The sequence below is a fragment of the Balaenoptera musculus genome, chromosome 3 (genome assembly GCF_009873245.2).
Source record: "Balaenoptera musculus isolate JJ_BM4_2016_0621 chromosome 3, mBalMus1.pri.v3, whole genome shotgun sequence".
NCBI lineage: Eukaryota > Metazoa > Chordata > Mammalia > Artiodactyla > Balaenopteridae > Balaenoptera > Balaenoptera musculus.
In genome coordinates this window covers 104,794,879-104,815,884 of record NC_045787.1, presented here as the reverse complement: position 1 = coordinate 104,815,884, position 21,006 = coordinate 104,794,879, and the positions used below count along the sequence as shown (strand labels likewise).

The 21,006-nt window shown below is 39.2% G+C and overlaps 1 protein-coding gene across 1 annotated transcript in view; it reads right to left on the bottom strand.

Annotated features, from left to right (window-relative positions):
* Positions 1-21,006, bottom strand: part of CCDC192 (coiled-coil domain containing 192) — a 228,233-nt gene that overhangs the window by 179,889 nt on the left and 27,338 nt on the right. Inside the window, exon 2 of the mRNA XM_036847282.1 lies at positions 11,917-12,024. Coding sequence (XP_036703177.1) covers positions 11,917-12,024 — 108 coding nt within the window. The remainder of the gene's footprint in view (positions 1-11,916; positions 12,025-21,006) is intronic.

Here is a 21,006-nt window from a genome sequence, read left to right as displayed (position 1 = left end):
GTCGAGAAGAGTCCAGGGCATACATGGGGTACATTGAGCCTACATAGAGCCTTTCATAGGAAATGTCACCTTTTTTTTTTTTTTTGTATTTTTACTAATTTTTGGCCATGGTATTCTATTTATTTATTTATTTATTTATTTATTTAACTGTGGCTGTGTTGGATCTTCGTTTCTGTGTGAGGGCTTTCTCTAGTTGTGGCAAGCGGGGGCCACTCTTCATCGCGGTGCGCGGGCCTCTAACTGTCGTGGCCTCTCTTGTTGCGGAGCACAGGCTCCAGACGCGCAGGCTCAGTAGTTGTGGCTCACGGGCCTAGTTGCTCTGCGGCACGTGGGGTCTTCCCAGACCAGGGCTCGAACCCGTGTCCCCTGCATTAGCAGGCAGATTCTCAACCACTGCGCCACCAGGGAAGCCCTAGGAAATGTCACCTTTAACATCTAATGATTCAAACATAAGATAACTGGGGTGACCACAGATCATCTGGTCACCTGAAACTTGGGATCAGTCTTTTTTTTAAATTGAAGTATATATATATATTTATCCCTCCCCCCCTTTCCCCTTTGTTAACCCTAAGTTTGTCTGCAATGTCTCTGAGTCTATTTCTGTTTCATAAATAAGTTAATTTGCATCATTTTTTTAAGATTCCATGTATAAGTGATATCATATGATATTTGTCTTTCTCTATCTGACTTACTTCACTTACTTTGATAATGTCTAGGTGCATCTGTGTTGCTGCAAATGGCATTATTTCATTCATTTTTATGGCTGAGTAATATTCATATATATATATAACATCTTATATATCATATGTATCATATATGTGTGTGTGTGTATATATCACATCTTCTTTATTTCTTTACTCATTCATCTGTCGATGGACATTTAAGTTGCTTCCATGTCTTGGCTATTGGAAATAGTGCTGCTATGGACATAGGGGTGCATGTATCTTTTTGAACTAGAGTTTTCGTCTTTTCTGGATATATGCCCTGGAGTGAAATTGCTGGATCATATGGCAACTCTATCTTTAGTTTTTTAAGGAACCTCCATTCTATTCTCCATAATGGTTGCACCGATTTACATTCCCACCAACAGTGTAGGAGGGTTCCCTTTTCTCCACGTTCTTTCCAGCATTTATTATTTGTAGACTTTCTGATGATGGCTGTTCTGATCAGTGTGAGATCAGAATTTGCATTTCTCTAATAATTAACAGTGTTGAGCATCTCTTAACGTGTCTGTTGCCCATATGTATGTCTTCTTTGGAGGAATGTCTGTTTAGGTCTTCTATTCATTTTTTGATTGGGTTGGGTTTTTTTTGATATTGAACTGTATGAGCTGTTTGTATATTTTGGAAATTAATCCGGTCTTATATTTAGGTCTTTAATCCACTTTGAGTTTAATTTTGTATATGGTTTTAGAGAATGTTTTAATTTTGTCCTTTTACACATGTAGCTGTCCAGTTTTCCCAGCACCACTAGTTGAAGAGACTGTCTTTTCTCTGTTGTATATTCTTGTCTCCTTTGTCATAGGTTAACTGACCATAAGTACATGGGTTTATTTCTGGGCTTTCAAACCATATTGTTTTGATTGCTGTAGCTTTCTAGTACAGTCTGAAGTGAGGGAGCATGATTCCTCCAGCTCTGTTCTTCTTTCTCAAGATTGTTTTGCCTATTTGGGACTTTCTGTGTTTCCATACAAATTTAAAATTTTTTGTCCTAGTTCTGTGGAAAATGCCATTGGTAATTTGATAGGGATTGCATTGAATCTGTAGATTGCCTTGGATAGTATGATCATTTTAACAATATTGATTCTTCTAATCCATGAACATGGTATATCTTTCCATCTGTTTTTGTTGTCTTGATTTTCTTCATTGTAGTTTTCAGAGTACAGGTCTTTTGCCTCCTTAGGTAGGTGTATTCCTAGATATTTTATTCTTTTTGATGCAATGGTTGGGATCAGTCTTGAATACTACTTTTCCATTTAATTAATTACCAAACCATCTTGTAAATATTTCTTGTCTCTTTCTTCTCTTCACTACTAATAGGCACTTATCATTTCTAAACTGGATTTTTGCAAGCACCGACACATGATATGCCTGACTCTGGTCTCCTAATAAATCTGTTCTCAGTAGACACAGAGTTTTCTGTCTGAGGGCAAATCTGAATACACTTCAAACCCTTTAATGGCTCCCCATTGCCTATAGGATCAACTACAGTTGTTATAATGGAAAGAGCATAACTTTGACATCAGAGAGATGACTGGATGAATCCTAACTTGATTTGATACCTCAGGGAAATCACTGTCTGTACTTCTATTCCATGGAACATATGGTGTAATGGGAGATATAGACCATTCTAGTTAGTGGGGGTGGGGTGGGGAAGGTGGTAAAATGGGAGAAGGATTATGAGAGCACCTAGTAAGGACATCTAACTCAAACTTGAAAGAGGAAGAAAAGCATTTTGGAGTAAGTGCATCTAATTGAAGATCTGAAGGGAGAAGTTTGTTGGGTTTTGTTGGTTAATGGAAAAGGAGGTGGTGGAAACAGAGCAGAGCAATTCTCTGCAGAAGTAGAGGGAAAGAGATGCATTAATTAAAACTTGACTGTAAGGAACAAGGCCTTTTGGTTTTTTATAGATAAGAAAGTAAGAGAGAATACATTCCTTTCAAGAAATTGAAAGTGGTGTCATAGTAATATGCTTGGAGTGGTATAAGATAAAACTGGAGAAATAAGTAGGGGATTAGACCACAGAGGATTATAAAATCCGTTAAGAAGTATATATTTGATCCTGACAGGGGGCTAATTTAGGGGGCTAATTTAGGATATAAGTGAGGAGAAATAGGAGGTCTGCGTTGTAGAATCTTCACTCTGGCTATAGTGTTGATGAGTCATCGAACAAGGACCATAATGAAAGTAAAGTAGGGAGAAGTTTCTGCAGTTGGTGGCCTGGACAAGGGTAATGGTGGTAGAGATAGAGAAAAGAAGATGGACTGAAGAACCGTTTGAGAGAAATCATTCATAGTACTTAGCAATTGGATGTGTGGGGTGAGGAAGAAGAAAGAATCAAAGCAGCACAGATTTCAGATATAAGCCACAGGGGGTGCAGGTGGCACCTCTCCCTGGCCTAGGGGATTTGAGAGCAGGAACAGACTTGGGGCAGGAAGCTAATGGACAGGTAGAGTTTGAGTTGCCTCTGAGAACCTTGGTGGGCCTATTCAGTAGGCAGTTGGATATCCAGGTCTGGGGTCAGGAGGAAGATCAGGACTAATGATGAAAACTTGGTTCTTCTCGGTGGATTGTGCTCTAAAGGCAAGTCACTAAGGGAGAATGTGTAGAAAGAGCAGACAAGCAGGCTGCAATCCCACAAAAGAGCTTTCATCATTTGCAAAATGGGAATGCAAATTTCCAGGACCAGTGGGAAAAATACACGAGCTAACATACGTAGGAGTACCTTGCAGAACACTTGGCTCACAGTAAGGGCTCAATAAATATTTTATTGAATGAATAAATGAATAATTCAACAAAAGCGTACACCTAATTTACTAATTTCCTTGTAGAGGTTAAGCAAAGTGAAAGTTAGTTTGCCATCTCTGAGAAAATTTTATGAAGAAAATGCAGGTTATGCCCATGCAAAAAAATACTTGCTCTTATCAGCAGAGCCAAGACTTATAAGGGGCAAGGCATTTGCTTTTTCTTAGACAAGAAAGTCACATTTAAAAGCACTGGGTCCGCTATTTAAAACTGACCTCTGTTTGATCTTGACATTTACAAGCAAAAGGAAGTCTTTAGTTATGTAACAGGCCAGAAGTCCAAGCATCCCGCCTGTAACAACAATGACAACAGAAGCCCATTTGTCATTGTGCTCGACTCTACTCAAAACAACACATCTCTTCACCAGCTTGTATTCCTTCCTTACATCCTCTGAGGTTCCCAGTTGGTGTGCAACAATCCAGTAAGAGGGTTAAAATTGACAACTGCTTAGATAGGAGGGTGTGTGTGTGTGTGTGTGTGTGTGTGTGTGTGTGTGTTAAGAGGGAACTCTTCCACAATAAAATAAACTAGAACCAAATTGTTTAACAAAATTCTCAATTGCTTGGTTTCATGGTGATTAGGAAACATATTCCAAGTCAAACAAGCTGCTTGTGATTTTGTGGCATTAAAGTAGACTTCCAAACAGATTGGAAAACAAAAACTCATTCACAAAAACTCATGATTTCAGATTGGCATATCAAGCATAATTTCTGAGCGTTTGCAGAAATGAATACTCCTACCAAGGGCACATTACTTTTTTCAAATAAACTTGACATCAAGGGATCCACTGTTGCACTTAAACAATGGAAAAAGAACCAGAACATTTTTGGTGGCAATCTCAATATGTATCAAATCACTTTTAGCTACTCACACACATATTCAGCATCTAAAAAGTTGCTGGAGATATATCCTTTCTATTCCTAAACTTAAAGAAAACATAGATTGAACACTAAGACGCAAATAATGGGAGTTTATTTTAGAGCCTTAGGTACAAAATGATGAATAAGTTTTGGTTATTAGAGTCAAACATACTAGCCTTTTATCTTTCTGGTTTTCTGCTTACTTTTCTCAGTCTTAAAGGTAAAAGATCAGTTAGAAGCTTCGTTCAATTGCCAGAAACTATTGCATATGTCAGAGGGGTTCATGATAGTTCTCACACTGAGAGAAAGTATTGGTAAAGGACCCAGAAGACTGACTCTAAATTCCAGCTCAAAAATTCACCTGAGATTTACAACCAGAAATAACTGCTGAAAGTCATTCCATTATAGAGCATTGGAATTGAGAGTCCATAGAGCCATGCATCTATGAATAATTGATTTTTTTTAAAATTTATTTATTTACTTATATTTTATTTTTGGCTGTGTTGGGTCTTCGTTTCTGTGCGAGGGCTTTCTCCAGTTGCGGAGAGCGGGGGCCACTCTTCATCGCAGTGCGCGGGCCTCTCACTATCGCGGCCTCTCTTGTTGCGGAGCACAGGCTCCAGACGCGCAGGCTCAGTAGTTGTGGCTCACGGGCTTAGTCGCTCCGCGGCATGTGGGATCTTCCCAGACCAGGTCTCGAACCCGTATCCCCTGCATTGGCAAGCAGATTCTTAACCACTGCGCCACCAGGGAAACCCCTGAATAATTGATTTTTGACAAGGCTTTCAAGACCATTCAATGGGGAAAAATCGTCTCTTCAACAAATGGTGCTAGGAAAACTGGATATTTACATGCAAAAGAACCTTGATGTTACCAGACAAAGCACTACATGCAACAGTATGGTGAAGGGGTTGGATGAGCAAAGCAGATATTTGCTAACCTAATATCCATTCTCCCCTTCTTAGTAAAAAAAAAAAAAAAAAAAAAAAAAACCCTTATACTCTTGGAGTGACAATGTGCCCAGTTAAAAATCCATATTTCCTAGCCCCCATGATATTAACCATGGTCAGGCATATGTAAGAATTCATTAGATGAGTTTTGGAGAAAAGCTCTTCAAAGAGGCTGCTCAGTTGGCAGTTGTCCGTCCCTATTTTGCACTTGCCTTTTTCATCTTCATGCTACTTGACTTCATGAATGGCCGCAGCTGCAGGTGCCTCTTGCACCCTGAGGATGGAAGCTATGTTTGTGAATGCGTGGAGACCAAGCCCAGGCCTCTGAGAGCTGCGGAGCTCCTGAGCCTATTCTGGGCTCCCTGTGTCCAGACTTACTCGATTACTTGTTTAGGCCACTCTTATTTGGGTTGTTTGTTTTATGTACCCAAGATTAATCCTCACTGATTCACTTAGTTACTGTGGAGCTGGGGGGTGCAAAGCAAGAGTGATGGTTCCTCTTCACCATTTGGTTTGGGTTAGGGCTGAAAATTCACTTCAGTGTAGAGTGGGAACTTGTTAGAAATGCACATTCTTGACCTCCACCCCAGATGGACTGAATCATACACTCTGGGGGTGGGACCCAGCAATCTATCTAACAAGCCTCTAGGTTCCAGTTTGGGAACCAGGGTGAGTTCTTTTTGTTCAGTGCTGCTTGAGTAGGAAACTTCTTTAAATGGCTTTGACCTATGACCACACGTTCTTAGGAACAGGGTCTTTGAATTTTAAAAATACTTATGTTCTAATATCAGCCTCACTGTTTATTAACTGTATGACCTTGGGAAAATGGCTTAACGTTTTTGAGTCTCATTTTCCTCATGGGGATTATAATAATAGTGCCCTAATAGGGTTCTTGTGTGGATCAAATGAAATGTCTGTCAATTGAAGCACAGTACCTGGAACACTATAGGTGCTTAATGAATGTCAGTTTCTCTACTCTGCCTGCCATTGGCAATACACTGCAGGGGTCTGGTACCAGGCCTGAATCCCTATAGGATGTGAACTTAACCACCACCCCACTACACCCCCTTTCATGCTTTGTCTCCATTATTGCTTCTGCTATTCTTTAAGATGGAAGAGAACCTTAGACAGGGAGATCCCAGGGGAAAAAAGAAAGGGAAAGGAATCGTCTTTGAATATAACATAATTGGTCCAGTTCAGTAAAGAGTGAGGATACAGGAAGCTGCTGTTACTAGTTTTATTTGGGGCTTTTGGAAATGTCTCTCTCATCAGGTAAGGGGGAAACTATGCCTAACTGGTATATGAGCTATGACTAAGAAGTAAGAAAAAGACTCCCATGTGCTTTTTTCAAAAGTTGAGAAATAAAACTAGCATGTTCTTCTCCATTGAAATTTCTCTGCACTTTGTCACCAATAAATCTCTCTTTATGAAAACAAAAAGGGCAAAATTATTTTTATGCTCCAAAGACCATCAAGGGCCCCTTGCCGTGTCTTGTCTATGTCTTATTCCTACCTGGGAAAAACAGTTGGTAGAAAAAAAGATCAAGTTCCCCACCAAGCTTCCCACCTCCTAGCTCTTGCTTCAAATAATGACATCTCTTTCGCAGCTACCGTATATGCCACACTTAATATATAACTAATGTTTTGCTAGGTATGGTATCCGAAAGACGCCTGAAGCTAATTCTGACTACATAATTGTTACTGGATTCACCTCCTTGGTGAGAAAATGACCACAGATTCCCCTCACTCCCCAGTTCCCCCCCCCACAAACTCTGAAAAGACCAGATACCAGAGCTGAATGGGCAATTCAGCTCCCAATCTTGGCAAAATCAGAGAATGGGCAGAAACAGATAGAAGACTTAAGAGATGAAGCGGAAAGAAGGTTAAAGTACTAAAGTCCCTTTACCAAATGAGGAGCTGAGAAAGAAGAGAAGAGAAAGCTGGGTGGTAAAAAAGCCAGCTAGGACAGGGGAACTGGGGTGGGAAGGGGACCTTTCCTGGTTGAAAGACTCTGAGATTGTGAGCACTGGAGAAGAGCCACTGTGTTGCGATCTGGGTGTCTTTCAAACACTTTGAGAGACATCAGTAGAAAAGGAAACTTACATACACACACACACACACACACACACACACACACACACACACACAAGCCCATGACATATGACTCAGAAAATACAGTTCTGTTATGACCACTAGCAGCGGTAGAGATAAATTAACATTCATTGAGAACCTACTAAGAACCAGGTACACTCCTCTCGTTCAATCCTCACTACAGCCCTATGAAACCAGTGTGTTCACCCTCTTCTGCATAAGACCGCTGTGACTCAGAGAGACTAAGGGAACTGCCCAAGGTCATAAAGCTAGCAAGTCCTGGGGCAGAAACAAAGCCGGAGCTCTCCCGGGTCTGCTGCTGGGAGCCGGGAACCAGAGGCTGGTGATGACTGAGGCACACTGGGCCGACACTGCTCCCAGAGGAAACGTCTCAGGAACTGGCCTCCCGCGTCCCTCTGCGCTGGTGGCTCTCTGGATCTGTGCTCCACTCTGACACTGTGGCTTCTCCTGACACTCTCTTAGCACAAAAACTGTGCAATCTCTTTGCTCACGTACGGTCATCAACTGCAACCCCCGGAGCCCCTTTCTTTGTCCCTCCCGTGTGCACTGGGGATAGAAGCCAGCACACAGGCAAAAACTGCCTTGTTATGAGTTTCCCCTGAAACCTTTTCACTCTTATTTTTTCTACTCTTGACTCTTTTCCTTCTTTCCTGTGTCTCCTTGTCTAGTCCTTTCTCTACTACCTAATTTCCAGGCATTTCCCCCCACGGGTCTTAACCTGCAGGAAATATAATCAAGTATTTTCTTAGCAAAACTTGGCAATGTTTTGAATTATCTACAATTATTACCCAGGAAAAGAGATGGATTCTTATGTCCCTTTCTCACTCTGGCCAGCTGACTTGCTGCAAACTTACTTCTTAGAGCTGTGAACAGCCCCAATTAAAAGTACTAATTGCAAATTATCCTGATGTCATATTTCTTTTATTTTGACACTAGTGGCATGACTGCAGGGAAATAAAGAATAATTGTTAGCTAAGGGAATCCAACAAAGAAGTCTGTGACCTCACAGAGGAAGCACCACACTCTCCTTATTTCCTCACTAAGTTCCTTCTTTTGCATAGTGAGCCAACAGAGACCTTGCTGGAAGGGACCCTAGAAAGGTTCAATTTAAGTAACCTGAGGCCCAGGACCAACAGGCGTTTAGTGTAGATGAACCCCGAGGCATCTATCTGGGTTAGTTCTATGTGCATCACTAAGAGGCAGAGCCAGGAGGTAAGAATTTAGCTAATGTCAAAATTCAGAAGTTTCGCAAAGGCAGGACCCACTGGTTGACAATACCATGAGCTTCCACTCCTTAGTTCCAGCACAAATCTTTGTCCTCGACATTTCCTCTCCTCTTCCCCCTTGTTTCTAGCCCACCAGGCCAGCCCATCTGACAAAATGATTTGGATTACCAGTGAAAGCCAGCTAGCATTCCCACTGTCTTTGTGACAAATCCTAAATTAATGGTATTTAAAAGAAGCCTTAACTCAGCCATAAAAAGAAATGAAATTGAGTTACTTGTAGTGAGGTGGATGGACCTAGAGTCTGTCATACAGAGTGAAGTAAGTCAGAAAGAGAAAAACAAATACCGTATGCTAACACATATATATGGAATCTAAAAAAAAAAAAAAAAATGGTCATGAAGAACCTAGCGGCAGCACAGGAATAAAGACACAGACCTACTGGAGAATGGACTTGAGGACACAGGGAGGGGGAAGGGTAAGCTGGGACAAAGTGAGAGAGTGTCATGGACATATATACACTACCAAAGGTAAAATAGATAGCTAGTGGGAAGCAGCCGCGTGGCACAGGGAGATCAGCTTGGTGCTTTGTGACCACCTAGAGGGGTGGGATAGGGAGGGTGGGAGGGAGGGAGACTCAAGAGGGAAGAGATATGGGGATATATGTATATGTATAGCCGATTCACTTTGTTATAAAGCAGAAACTAACACACCATTGTAAAGCAATTATACTCCAATAAAGAAGTTAAAAAAAAAAAAGCCTTAACATGTATACACGTAAACAGGAAAAAATACTCCTTCACACACACACACGCACACACACACACACACACACACACACACACACACACACACACACACACACACACATATATCATTGTCTGGACCACTAAAGACAGTTTCTCTTTTTGCAACCACAAAGTGGCCTAGCCTGGTAAGGAAGACAGTGGCACCCAGTGGACAAATGTTTGATTGTTTGAGACATGTGTCCCATTCAGAAATATTCTCCTTTCTTAGCTTTAAGAAAGGCTATTTGCTCCCCTTACCTTTCCCTATCCTTCCGCCATCACATTTTTAAAACATCTACTGAATTTAAAAATAGGGGGGAGGGGAGTGTCGTTACAGTTTTTATCTCTTCAAGAATAAGACTAAACTGAAACACTGAAGAAAGCAAAAATTTCAGGATTAAATCCTCTGAGAACAGTGTCTATATTTGATTAACCTATTTCAACAGTAACAGTGGAGACAGCCAAATCTAATAAAATATTCAGCTTAATTAAAAAGGTAACATTGAAAATGCCTGTAATGTGCTTTTTTTTCCGCACATAATATTCTCCTTTTCCTCACACCATTGCCAACTTCCAATTAAATTGCCTTGGTTATATGCAGATTTGGCCACTCAGGGGCAATACTTCAGGAAAATAACATACACAGATCCTGCAGCTTAATACTGTGCTGCAGTCTATCTGGGAACCATACAAACACCTACTATTTTCACTCTCCAGCCCCTACAGTGATTCTTTTGGTTGTGAGCTACTTGGGTAGAAAAGCTTTGCTTATCTATCTTTCTTCCCTCAAACAGCTAACTAACATCTTACTCATGGTAGTTACAAAGAAGGTGAGTGAAATCCAGTTTCCATTTTATGTAATTAATCTGCTAAACACTGAAAAGAAGTATCTAATTGTTTGATGTTACATAAAGGGATCATCCAGTTAAGAATCTTAAATATTAGGGGCTATTTGCGTTGGATAAAAACATTTTATAAAGAGCAAAAGGGATGAGAACTTTTATGGGTGAACTGAATTTTACTGATTTAAATCATTAAAAGACGTTCAATTACAAAATAAGCATACATCTTCTTAGTGTAACCTAATACCAGCAAGGGTGCCCTCTTTTAGTTAGCCATTCAAAATTTCTTCCAAGTCTGTGTGCTCTGAAATCCTTAGTTTTTATGCTTTGAAATGGTACCTCATGTTTATCATTATATTCTTTGTAATTCAAATTTTGCCACAGTTTGAAGCTTGCTTTTTCTGTTGTTTTAAAGAAAAGACGAGTTGGCAAGCCAGCGTTATGGCACATGGGTGAGATGGAATCTTTCCCCAGTGGGTCTGGGCCTAGGGCACCACGCTTTTGTTAATTGACGGAAGGCCCCCGTGACCCCTTGCGTCTATCACATTTAGGTAGTTAGCAATAAACACATCCCAAAGTAAGAGATGTACTTTTTTGGTAAGCTGAAAAAAAAAAATGGAGGCCATTTGTGCATGTATCCCTACAAGACATGTTAAATGTACTTCTTTTTCTCATAACCAAGCACATTTTCCCCCTCATCTCTGCAAAAATTCTTATAAAATTCTGATGCACTCAACTTTTGCTATTACAGAGCTTTCTTATTAAAAACTCAAAATTGTTTTTCAGAAGTTTCTAAAAATTTATTTGCAAAATGTCTCAATCCATGACAAATCAATCAATGTTTATAGCATCTCAGGGTCTGTGTCCTTTTCCTCCACCGACTGCCACCAACAGTGAGCACTGGTGCCCTGTGCTGTGGGAGGACCCACACTCCTGGCAGCTTTGCTCTCTGCCAAGCCCCCCTGCCCAGGGGCAAGGGCAACGGTAACAGTAGGATTTGTACCACGTACACTATGCTGTTTGCAAAGTGTAATTGTGTTGGGAAATGGTCTGAGCTTTACTGATAGCCATACTCCGTGTCTCTGCAATCGGAGACCTGGTGTGTAGGCAGATGACCTATAAGGCCACCCGACGGCCCGTAGAGGCTACGCTCCACTTATGACTTGCTTTGCTTCTGTGAGTGTCACAGCCCAAGAGGGATGCCAGGATTTGAAAAACTCTCTTTCTTCACATAATTGGAGAAAGTTGTTCCTGTGTGGTTCCTATAGGTTTTATCTTACTTTGGGGCTTATCTGTTTATAATGCAAATATGTTTCACTTATTCAGAAATCTACTTGCTTAAAGATGGCTTTCCTAACTCATGGGCTGTGGCGAATGAAAATCTAAATATAAATCTAAGAGGAGTTTTAAAGGCTGAAAAGGTCCATACAGATTAAAGTAATTATTGTTATAACTAAAATGAATGAAATGGGGTGTGTGTGTGTGTGTGTGTGTGTGTGTGTGTGTGTGTGTGTGTGTGTGTGTCATTAGGTACAGAGGCTAAAACACATATTTAGATTTTCCTTGCTCTACTGCACACTGAGGAACATATATTTCCAGTCCCAGTGACAGGTATTACCTGTTCGGATAAGACTTTAGCCTTTTCTTCTGCTTCCTTCAGGCAAATCTCCAAGGCCTCGAGCTGTGCCAAAGTAAACGCCATCTGTCTGGTTTCCAGGGACTCTTTCTTTAAAACAATAATCAAGTATTACTTTTTGACATGGGTAGTTTCCTGAGCGCATCTCAAACAACTCTGGGGACTAAGGACAGGCTTAATAAACTCACACAAATCATCTCCTTTTCTTCTTCAACATAGCAATAAAACAATGAAATGTTACAAAAACAATAGTGTTATTTAACAGTTTAGAGTCTAAAGGCAGAGTAAAAAAAATGCATATTAACGAGCAATGAACAGCTTTAGAAAGGTAGAATAAAATATCCATGTTGAAATTTGGTTAGTCTGCAACTTTTATTCCTGATACAAACAGAACTTTTCTTCAAGAGGTTAGAACCAAAATTTCACGTTCCCAATAAGAGATGTCATCTAGAATGCCTACATTTTTAACATTCACCTATCTTGGGGGTCATAGTCATTTGAATTCAGAGAAGCTCTTGTTTCCTTTGATTGTCACCTTCTTATCACAAGTTTAATTAAAGCACAGATACTACATGGTTTAGAATCAGATCATTCTTCCCCAGAACGTGGCTAATACGACTCAAATCAGCAGATGTGTAGACTTTCCCTCTCAAAATTAAATTGCTCTTTCTCATGTACAAGCAGAAAAATGTGCAAAGTTGGTATGAGAATATCAGTTACCAGCACTACTGAGACTAGAACACTTCCTGACTACTCTTTGGCCATTGAGACAATTAATTAATAAATACACAGCAATATGAAAACTTCAAAAGAAAACCTCATATGTGCTAGGATTATGATGTTCCTATAGCTTCCTTGGATGTGTCCTGTCTTCTTGTGAAAGTTCAGGCTGCTGCAGCTGCTTCCAATTAACCCCACAGGAAAAAAAGAACTGTGTTCCTACATATTAAAAAAAAAAAAAAAACCCTGCTGCTTTATTTCCCCTTTGGTTTAGGAGCCCACCAATTTTATACATATGTGCATTTCCTGACGATACAATAGAGCCATCTGGTGGTAAATGGAACCAGCCATAAAAACAAAGCATTTATTCAGTTCCTATAATTGTTCATGCCATCCTTTGAACCTTAGGACCCTGGCATGGACCTCTGATATAAATAAATGTTGCTCTGTTCAAAAACAGCATGGCTTCTAAGTCACACATGGCTGCATAATCTCCCTGAGGTCAGCCTTTGGGGGGTGAACATCTTGGGTTAGAACAGTGATATTGGGGATGAACAAATGACCCTCAGCCTCCCATATATGATTCCAGTAATTTCAAGAGTCAGTCCAAAATATCTCAAAACAAAAGCCTCAAAACAAAATTCTTGTGTATTTATACTTACAGGTAGTTTATGATACAAAACATTTTATGCATAAAGGAGAAATTGTCAAAAGTCCAAACTTTTCCAAAAAGATTAAGGATCCCTGATCTAGATTGCTATTTCCAGGGGGAATCTTCTTGTCCAGTGTTTGACCTCGAGGAAGTTTTTAAAAGTAGACCCAACAAGATCATCTAATCTATTTCTCTAGGTCTTTTTCTCCAAACATCCCTAATTTTCCCTGCCAAGAAGGACAACCATTTCCAGTAAGACAAAAGCATTGCAAGTCAAAGCCAAATGAAACAGGCTTGACTGGAGACTGTTATTAAATACCATAGGACTTTTTGTACAGGTAGATTTAAGAAATCATCATGTGTTATAGAACAAGGAGAGTCCTGAGCAAACTGTGAGGAGTGCAAAGCCTGTCTCCACCTTTACCCCAGCTGTCACTCCCCACTCCCTGACTTGCCTTTCTGTTCCCCTCTCCTTTAAGGGAAAGAGCCATGAATGTATCTACATTGGAGTAAAAATGGCCTAAACAAAGTCAAGCACTTTTTAATAGGAGACAACCTCCATTAACCAAAGGGCTACAGATTAAATCAAGAATAATCTCGCATATAAGTAAATACCTGGTGTTGGAAGTTTTGGAGGTAGGTGTGTGTTTTCAGGGACTCTAAACAGTTAGGTGTGGTCAGTCCTTGCCCCAGTTTTGCAGGATGCAGTGGTACGAGAGCAGAAAGTTAGGATTTACACCATGAAGTTCATTTTCCCTCAGGCACATGTGGACACACAGTACATAAAGTGATTTATGTTTCTTATGAACATGAAACTGTCTTGGTGGTTAAAGTAATGGATGAGTGAATTATACTAATCAAAACTGAAAACATATGATATATATAGGTGTTTGGGGATTGAACCTGTGTCTGTGGATTTCCAAAGGGTAAATTCCAGCACTTCAGTGGGTATTCCAGTTTTTAACTTCTACTCTTTGTCCTAAAATTTTCTACCTAAATATCCATCAGTAATCTAAGTGCATGTATCTAAGATAACCAAGATGATCAAAGTAAAAGAGTATTACAGAATATTAATAATTCTATAAACTTTTTGGTTACAGTAAAGACACTAGATTACTATGCATGTGTGTTAAAGTTGACAGTCTACTAATTGACAAACCTTATGGAAAGTTGTAAGTGTAGATTTTCTTTTAGCTGCAATGTTTCGTCATTTGAGAATCTGGAGGAAAATCTATTCTTTGTTCTAATTTAATTTTTCTTATTTCTCTAACCCATCTCAGTACCTTTTCATTGTCCCCTTCCTTACTTTTAAGTCATTATTTCTTTGTCTTACAATGACCTTGCTCTTCCTCAGCCAGACAAATCCCTTCCACCCTTCAGGACTGGTTCAAGGTCTCTGATTCATCCAAATCATCCACCCCCCTCTGAATCCACGTGCAGCACTTAGAAAGGTGCCTGAATGCAGAGGCTAGACAGGGCACTGCACTGAGCGTTTAGTAGGAGCTCAATAAAGAGTTGTTGATTGATTGAAGGCTCAGCAGTCAGAGAAGGGGACTGCACCAGATAGAGCGGTCCTTCACGCTGAGAGGCTGTAACAGTGACTCCTTTGAGCAATACTTCCCCGGCATCTGGCTTAGAACACTGACAAGGATCAGAGCCCCAGAGAAAGTCCGCTTGCCAAGGCCAGGGGCCAGACAGCGAAGCAGAGGGCAAGGAGGTGGCCGTGGGGTTGGGTGATGACCGCAGGGCTGATGTGAGGATTAAATGACGTAAATCAGGTAAATGCTTGGACAGATGAAGTGCTCAATTAATCTTATTTTGAATAATTCTATTCTCCTAATTCCTTTAAGGAGAATCATTTGATATTAAAACTTTCTAACTTATTTTTAAACCCTAGTAAAAGAAAGTTCCCATATTGGCCCTTTTGTAACAGCAAACGATCAGACCACAGCAGTGGGAAATTCAGTCAAGTATGCAATTAGAACAAAGTTAATATGTTAAATATGTGGGTGCATTTCTTTAAAAGCAAGATTGCTAAATAATGATGTGGTTATGGCAAATTCCGCCTTTACACAAGAGCAATTTGACGTGAGTCAGTGTAAGACAATTAAATGTTTCTAGCAATCTGGAGCATCTATCGTGCAGGGTTCCAGCAGCAGCCCCTGCCCAGTAGTGCAGTAACTTCCTGCCAGTTAAAACACGCTTTCAACACATTTTGCAACAAACTTCCTGCTTGATGTCTCCTCTATTTATTACCGTGGTCCATTCCTCTTTCCCAGAGCTTGACAAGCGCCGAAGGCCCTAAACTTCCCTACCCCTCTACGACCTGCTCATATTGCCCACGCTAGCCCCCCACCTCAGCCCCTTACCTCCGGGCAGATTTTTTCCATTCCTCCCTCAGTCTCTGGTGATCAGAATTCATTTTACAGTGGAAAGTTCGTCACTCTCATGTCCTTCTGTGCTTAGCATTTGCAATAGTTTCTTAGGTTAAATTGTCAATTTCTATTTAGGCAACAATTTAACAACTCAGTTCTCCTGATTCCAGTCCATTCAAGTGAAAACAGTATTCCTCTGTGTTTGGGGTTGTGTCATTAATCACTAAATAAGATATTTAAATGCAAAACTTGAACAAACTACAACTATTGTCAAAGCCCAGTGGAAAGGGTTTCTAAGTAGAAAGTGCCCATCAATATGATCCTGGAAGGGATGGTCATGGGAGGATGACGGATGAGCCGTGACTAAGGGGAACTCTGCTTGGAATCTGGAAGGACACATTCCTTACCTGACCTGAGTCTCACTGACTGTGTGTCTTGGGCTATGTGACTTTGGGGCTTCACTTCTTGGGGCCTCAGTTTTTTCATCTTTAAATGAAGAATACACTGGTCAGGTTCCAGAAGGAAACAGATGGTCATTCCAAAGGAGTGATTGAGGGCAGTTTGATGAAGGGAAGAGCATGGGTACCATTATGGAAGTCAGCAAAGGATGGTGAGACACACCCTGCGTGCAAAGATACTTTTTGCCTTACCTTGACCTGAAGAGGTAGGGGGAGAGGTAATGGGAGAGCATTATCACAGGATCTAGAAAGAGAGCTTGGGAGAGGGCCATCCTATAAACCGAGACCTTGGGCAGAGAAATACAGCCGCTGCCAACCTGTGCCCAGGCAGTAGTGGTTGATGAACCAGTGGAATAAATAGCCTGACCCTCCTCTCCTTTCACCTGCTGTACTTCTGTCTATATCTTCCTTGGGCTGAACCCAACGAGAAATCAGAGGGCAAGAGAGCTTCAATAAGAAGTGCAGAGAGACCAGCTTCTTGGAAAAGAGCAGAGTGAGGAAAGGGTGGAGGGTGGATAATGGAGGGGGCAACAAAGATATCTCAGGCCAAACGGGTTTAATGCTATTAGTGGTTCCCAAATGCCAGCCCATAGATCAGTGTTGGTTTGTGATAACATTTTCACCAGTCAGCAAGAAAATGATAAAAGCTAACTTTTGAAAAGGACATTGTGAATTTTTCATGAAGCCGAATTTATTCCATTTAGATGACTGTCCTTTATTCTGAGATTATGATCAGTCTATATATTTTGGTGTTAAGAGGATGTTTCTTTAACAAATGATGGTGATAGTACATGGGAATTATTGTGTTTTACTGTTTTTTCTTGAAAAAAATTGAAAAATTGGCAGTCTTACAAAAACTAAGCCTAATTATTTTTTGATGGAAATTTTTACTAGTTTATGAAATCTAAAAGTGTAGAGACCCTCTATCTAAGTGATCTCTGTTAAATTATACATTAACTGTTTTGTCAGGTGGCTATTCCAGAGCTATATTCCCTGAATTCCACTGGACTAAGTCCAAGATGGACCTGAATTCAGTATCAAGTTGCTTTAGCACAGTTCCAAGATACAGTTATTCTAGGAAAAAACCCACACTTGTAAAGGTCAGCCTTTTACCCTGTGAAAGACTTAACTCCTTTTCCATTTCTATAGCATCACTGATAGAACAAACGAAAAAGGTATTTGAAAGGAATTGTTAACTCAGATTTTAATTTATAAAAAAATTGTTGGCGTGGAAGTTAAAGAAAGAGAAATGGCCCTGTGACATATGATAGCTTCATAAATAACTTTAAATAATGGCTTACCTGAAACTCTTAACAGGCCAAGTCATTTTAGTTCAATTCAAAGCAATTCAGTTCATTTAAGTTCAAAAAATATTAAGGGCTCACTATTTGCCAGGTACTGTGCTAAGCAATGGAGAAATAAATAGTAACCAGACATACAGGATTAATACCCTCACCAGATTCTCAGTTTAGAATTTCTCTCCAATACAAAAATCCTAGGATTTAGTTCTATGTAAAAATCAAAGGAATGTCAAGAGTTTGGTGGTTAATTTAATATTTTTATTTTTATTCTCACTCATAAAATATTGCTCTGTGCTTTGGGGCCTTGTTCTTTTCTCTTTGAGGAGGATTCTGGTAGATGTTAGAAGGAGGTAAGAGACAGTCTTAACCTGTTTTCAAATATTCCAGATCTATCTCAAACAATATTGGTTTATAAGTCCTTACAGACTGTGAACCAATAGTATTAGAGGAGAAAAGGACCTAGTAAATAGTTTGTATCTTCCATCATTTCAGTTAAAGTTAACAGTAAAACAGGGACTGGGTTAGAGGACACCTGAATTTGGGTTCATGTTATATTACAGAATTTGCTCTGTGACTTAAAATAGCCCTCCAGCATTTTGATTTTATGGGTGGATTTCTTAAAACTTTGGGCATCACAAACCTCTTGGACTACCTGATGATATATGTCAATTCTCTTACTAGGAAAAAAAATGCTTATGTACATGCTTGTGTACACACACACACACACAATAAGCACACATGCACACTATTTTGCCTATACTTTCAGGGTGCTTAAGTGTTTTTCTCAGTGCTATTCATGTAGCCCAAATTATGAATTCCTTGTTTAGAGGGAATAGTGTATTCCAGCACCTTTAGTTTTTATTCTAAAATAAAAGACCAAATATTAATGAATGAGAGTATTAATATGTTCTTGGTGCCTCTACTGTAAATCATGCAGATGAACAAACGAATAATCTTCTCTTCCTAGAGACATGCTCCAAACTCAAAAGAAACAAAATGGGTCTTCCTTCTGGACAGTAGAGCAAGTAGCATACCTTCCCAGGGAAGCCTGGTTCTTGTAACTGAACTACACAGCAACTAGTGCTAACCCATCCTGCTGACGGTGAAGTAAAGATTTTAATAATGAGAATATATTTCTTTCATAATAAAAAAAGAGAAAGGACATATAGCAAGGTAATTTGCTATTAAAAAATAATTTTTATTTTTTTATTTTTTATGTATAAATTATGATTTACTTCTTGTACCTGAGTTCATTATAAACATCCAAATAAAGATTTTATTAGCAAGGAAGAGATGACAAGAGAGGTTGGGTAGGCAGCTAACAGGGTCTGCCACAAACAGCATAAATAACTGATAACCTTTTTCAATTTATTTGCCATTGATGTGAAGCTCTTTACACCGGGGGTAAGTAAGCTTTTCACAGAGCTTTCATGTGATTTATCCTGTACTTATAATGTTTTTCTTTCCCGTTTTTTATTGTCAGAGGAAAAAAGCATTTTTTTGACATCAGAGATGACACTAGCAATTAAGCATTAGTAATGACTTCATTTCTTCAGATGATCTCCTTGAAACTCTAGGGCTAAAGTCAGCAGCTTTGTGTACATTGTCTTATTTTGTCTTTTTTTCTGTACAAGCAGTATGGGCCCATGAATATTGTGTTTTCTGCTTGCTGAATATCTGTGGATTGATCTTCCCCAATAAATCAGTTTAGACTGGGTTTGTTCTAAAATCACTGGGATCAGGGAGAGTAACTTTGAATTAGACAGTGTTGGATGTTTCTAAAACAAAAAACAAGTAGCACTTGGTATTTTCTGTGGTTCTTGGTTAATCATCAAGTTGTATGCCACATATCTTGAGAACTGTGACTGGCCTTTGATTATTCCTCATTGATTAGCACTTACATTAGAATTATTGAATGCATTTCAGATGTTTGCAGGTATTAAAATGTTATCTATTATGTGATTTTATGAACAATTTGTCGTAGGTTTTATCCGTGCTATAGGCATCTATCAAAACATTGGTAGTATGTTTTCAGAGACGTTAAAACAGAATTTTCCCCTCTGTGAATACCCTGACCCATTGTTCTAATTGCTTCAATGTTTGTAACATTTGCTGCTTTCTTTTTTCTTATTAATTAATTAATTTTTAAATTGGAGTATAGTTGATTTACAATGTTGTGTTAGTTTCAGGTATACAGAAAAGTGAATCAGTTATACATATACATATATCCACTCTTTTTTAGGTTCTTTTCCCATGTAAGTCATATAGAGTATTGAGAAGAGTTCCCTGTGCTATACAGAAGGTTCTTATTAGTTATATATTCTATATACAGTACTAAGCATATGTCAATCCCAATCTCCCAATTTATCCCTCCCCTCCTCCTTCCCCCATACACCAGTAACTGTAAGTTTGTTTTCTACATCTTTGACTCTATTTCTACTTTGTAAATAAGTCCATTTGTACCATTTTTAGATTCCACATATAAGCGATATCATATGATATTTGTCTTTCTCTGTCTGATTTACTTCACTCAGTATGACGATCTCTAGGTCCATCCATGTTGCTGCAAATGACATTATTTTGTTCTTTTTTATGGTTGAATAATATTCCATTGTATATATGTACCACATCTTCTTTATCCATTCCTCTGCCAATGGACATTTAGGTTGCTTCCATGTCCTAGCTATTGTAAATGGTGCTGCAATGAATATTTGGGTGCATGTATCTTTTCGAATTATGGTTTTCTGTGCATATGTGCCCAGGAGTGGGATTGCAGGATCATATAGTAGCTCTATTTTTCATTTTTTTAAGGAACCTCCATACAGTTCTCCATAATGGTTGTACCAATTTACATTCCCACCAATGGTGTAGGAGGGTTCCCTTTTCTCCACACCCTCTCCAGCATTTATTGTTTGTAGATTTTTTGATAATGGTCATTCTGACTAGTGTGAGGTTATACCTCATAATAGTTTTGATTTGCATTTCTCTAATAATTAATGATATTGAGCACCTTTTCATGTGCTTTTTGGCCATCTGTATGTCTTCTTTGGAGAGATGTCTATTTTGATCTTCTGCCCATTTTTTGATTGGGTTGTTTGTTTCTTTGATATTGAGCTGTATGAGCTCTTTGTGTATTTTGGAGATTAATCCCTTGTCAGTCGCTTCTTTTGCAAATGTTTTCTCCCGTTCTGTGGGTTGTCATTTCGTTTTGTTTATGGTTTCCTTTGCTGTGCAAAAGCTTTTAAGTTTAATTAGGTCCCAGAAAAATGATTTTTATTTTTTACAAAAATAAAGGAGAAGATGAAATGGGGACTTATTATTTTATAGATAGGTGTTGAGTTTCAGCTTTGCAAAATGAAAACCTTCTGGAGATAAGTTGCACAAAAATGTGAACATGCCTTACACTACTGAACTACAAATTAAAAATGGTTAAAATGGTCAATTTTATGTTACACATATCTTACCACAATTAAAAATTTTTAAATAACTTATAAAACAAATGTATAGAGCAGATAAATTATGGAGTGAAGGAATTAGTCAATACTAAAATTAATTCAACTACTCTA